General features: G+C 43.8%; 1 protein-coding gene across 1 annotated transcript in view; it reads left to right on the top strand.

Annotated features, from left to right (window-relative positions):
* LOC104285195 (monocarboxylate transporter 2-like) overlaps nucleotides 1-2992 on the top strand; it is a 37023-nt gene that overhangs the window by 27062 nt on the left and 6969 nt on the right. The window contains exon 3 of the mRNA XM_009883622.1: nucleotides 854-997. Coding sequence (XP_009881924.1) covers nucleotides 854-997 — 144 coding nt within the window. The remainder of the gene's footprint in view (nucleotides 1-853; nucleotides 998-2992) is intronic.

Here is a 2992-nt window from a genome sequence, read left to right as displayed (position 1 = left end):
TCCCTAGTTCTGACTTCTCAGTCTGATGGAACTTCTGAGTTGGCTCTGCTTTGAGAAAGAGGCTGGTTCTGACACCTTCAAAGTCCCTCCAACATGTATTATTCTGTGATTCTGATTTTTATGGGTCCTCCAGCTAGTTGAGACTATTATGCACAAGACCTCCCTTCTTTCTTCCTCCACCCAAAGCCACTGGCATGTTCCACTTCCTCAGATTTCAATGCTTCCTTTCAGTGTGCACAGTCTTTGTTAATCCATTTCCCTCTTTCATAATTTTGCACTTTCCTGAGCCACCTCTTTACATAAATGCAAGACCAAACTGGTTCTTCTGAGCTCCGGCTAATCCATCATCCCCAACTATTTCTACCTACACAGACTGCTATTAAGATTTAATTAACAACTGTTCTGCTGAAGTTTCAGTCCTGGTGAGCAGTATCAGAATTGCATTAAATAGAGGCATTAAAAATGCAACGGTATTCATGATATCAGCTTTGTAATATGAACCAGTGCTTTGTGTGTATGGTTCAGCATCATAGTAAATCAAGAAGCCCCTGTGTTGGGATTATGTGTTCACCTGATTTGTTACTGCCATTTGCCTGCTCTGATGACACTTTGAAGTCCTGGGGGCAGGAGCTGTCACTGACTACACAGCCGCTGTGTGGCATGGGACATACTGCCATCTCCACACGGCAGATCACCTTTCTCCCTTTTTCCATTTTCTTCCTGAAGTCCCTATAGAAGCTGTCAGCAGCACTGCAGGGGCACTAATATTGCAGAGTTTTACCCGCTTTGTGTCAAACATACCCTTCTGTCAGAAGATCCCAACCTCAGGGAACAATTTGCACTCTTTCCACAGGTCCCATTAGCAGTATTTTAGTAAACCGCTATGGCAGCCGACCCGTGGTTATATTTGGAGGCCTACTGTGTGGCATTGGGATGGTCTCAGCTGCCTTCTGCACCAGCATCCTGCAGCTCTACATCTGTGTGGGCTTCATTACAGGTAAGAAGAAAGCACCGCCTTTCCACTCGTGCTTGAGGTTCACTTCTGATGGCTCGGCTCATCCACACTTGGGCACCTCATCCAAGTGCAATGGGAAGCTGGAGAGATAAAAAGCTGGTGGGACAAGGGCCCTTGCTTGTTAACTGCTCCAGAAGAACTTCAGCAAAGAGCATATCCCCCGCTAAGCGCTGTGCTCCTGGCTGAAGATGGCGTGCGGGGTCTTAGCAGGAGATGTGCTCTTTGCAGATGAGTGCTCTTGGCCAGAGGCAACGGTGAGGATGGCCATCAGTGCCCTCAGCTCCCGCTGAAGCGAATGTTGGTTGACTGCACTGTGCCCTGGGCAAGGCAAGCCCTTTGAGATACAAGTGCGACTATGAGAAAGCACCTGTGTTCCTATATAAGTGTGCCTTATATTTCCTCTATGAGATATATGAAATGAGATTTCAGGAATTTGCTTTCCTTTACTTGCCCTTTTCTTGCTTGTGAGGTTAGGAGGTCCTTTATCTGAAAATAATAATCACTAGAGTTGATTGAAAATGTGTGGTATTCTCCATATTGAGAAAAAATTTCTCTACATTTCCTTATTGAAGTTATAATTTGAATTTTCTGTATTGAAATATGAATTTCCATATTAGAAACTCAAACAGGAGAAGGCATAGGCTCAGTCCAGCATCTTTAAAGCCTGCAGGTGCTTGGTTATTGCTTTTAAAGGTAGATGGATTAGAGTTCTCCACCTGTGTGAGTCTAGATGCTTAATTGTAAGCATTTTTGTTTGATTATTTTAGCTAAGGTTTCTTCTAGTGCAGCTAGGACATCTGCCTGAAAACATGACACAATGAGTTCAAAATTGGCTTTTGAGGTCGCAAGGTGTATGTTTTAATGAATGTTCCCTATCTCTCTGCAGCCACATTAAGTGTTGCTGCTTTCTGAGCGTGAAAAGTGTGAGCTCAACATTTAAAATCAATAAAACCAGCCACTAGCAAAGTAAATTGGGACAGAAAGTTTGTCACCCTATTCTCCTACACCAATATTGCTTTATTAGATCTGTACAGTAGCGAATAAATCCCCATGTAGGAGTCCCTCTCTTAAACCTTTCTCTTTCTAAGGAGAGTCACTGTAGTTAGGTGAAACTGTGTTATTAATGAGTGCATAAATCTTGCAGATTCCTTGAAAGAGATTCTAGAAACAAAACAATGAGAAGTAAAAATAACCAATGTCTCCTGTGGATAAATTCAATATTTATCGATGCATGAGCTTGCATCATTCCCTGCTAAACAAATGTCCTCTAGCAAGTTGACTAACACAGGATTAGCACAAGAAAACTGTAAATCCTTTGCTAAAAATATATGCATTTTGGTGAGCAGAATGGCTCAGGCAAGGCACAGTGCTGTAGGAAGGCACTGACTCCTGTTTTCAAAGGTACTTGTCTAAAAACATGCCAGAGGGCAATTTTGTGCCTAAGCCCAGTGGGCGTAGGGGTTATAAAGACACTCCTCTTTTTTGGTCCAAATCTGGTTTGTTGCCCAGCCCAGGGTGTTGATAGTACGAGCTGTGCTCGATGCGTACACATAACCCTCGTGTCAGTGACAGGGTACAGGTCCCCGTGTCTCCCTCATCTTTAATGCCGTGGTGTTTCCTCAGAGCAAAGCACACTTTTTGTTGTGTACATCTTTCCCTCCTGCTTGCTGAATGAGGCCAGCTGTGTGGATGAGGTCTTAGCTAATAACCCATCATTTCCAGGCACGGTGCGTATGTGCTGGGGAAGGAATATTAATTTGACAGAGAAGGGAAGATGCTTGTAATCCTGCTAACATGCTCAATACCTCTAATTACGATTTGAAGTGCTTTCACTGGTCAGGCCTAACATGGAAGCATTCAAGGGCAATTATGAAGCTGCCTGCTCCTCACGTGGCTGAGACAGCATTGCTGTATGAGAGGGACTTCTGTAAAGGTGATTTGCGATGACTGTAAAGCAACCTGTAAACATCACACTCT

Source organism: Charadrius vociferus, unplaced genomic scaffold (assembly GCF_000708025.1).
Source record: "Charadrius vociferus isolate BGI_N301 unplaced genomic scaffold, ASM70802v2 scaffold324, whole genome shotgun sequence".
NCBI lineage: Eukaryota > Metazoa > Chordata > Aves > Charadriiformes > Charadriidae > Charadrius > Charadrius vociferus.
The sequence above is the reverse complement of the archived record's forward strand: the minus strand, read 5'-3'. Positions and strand labels throughout refer to the sequence as shown.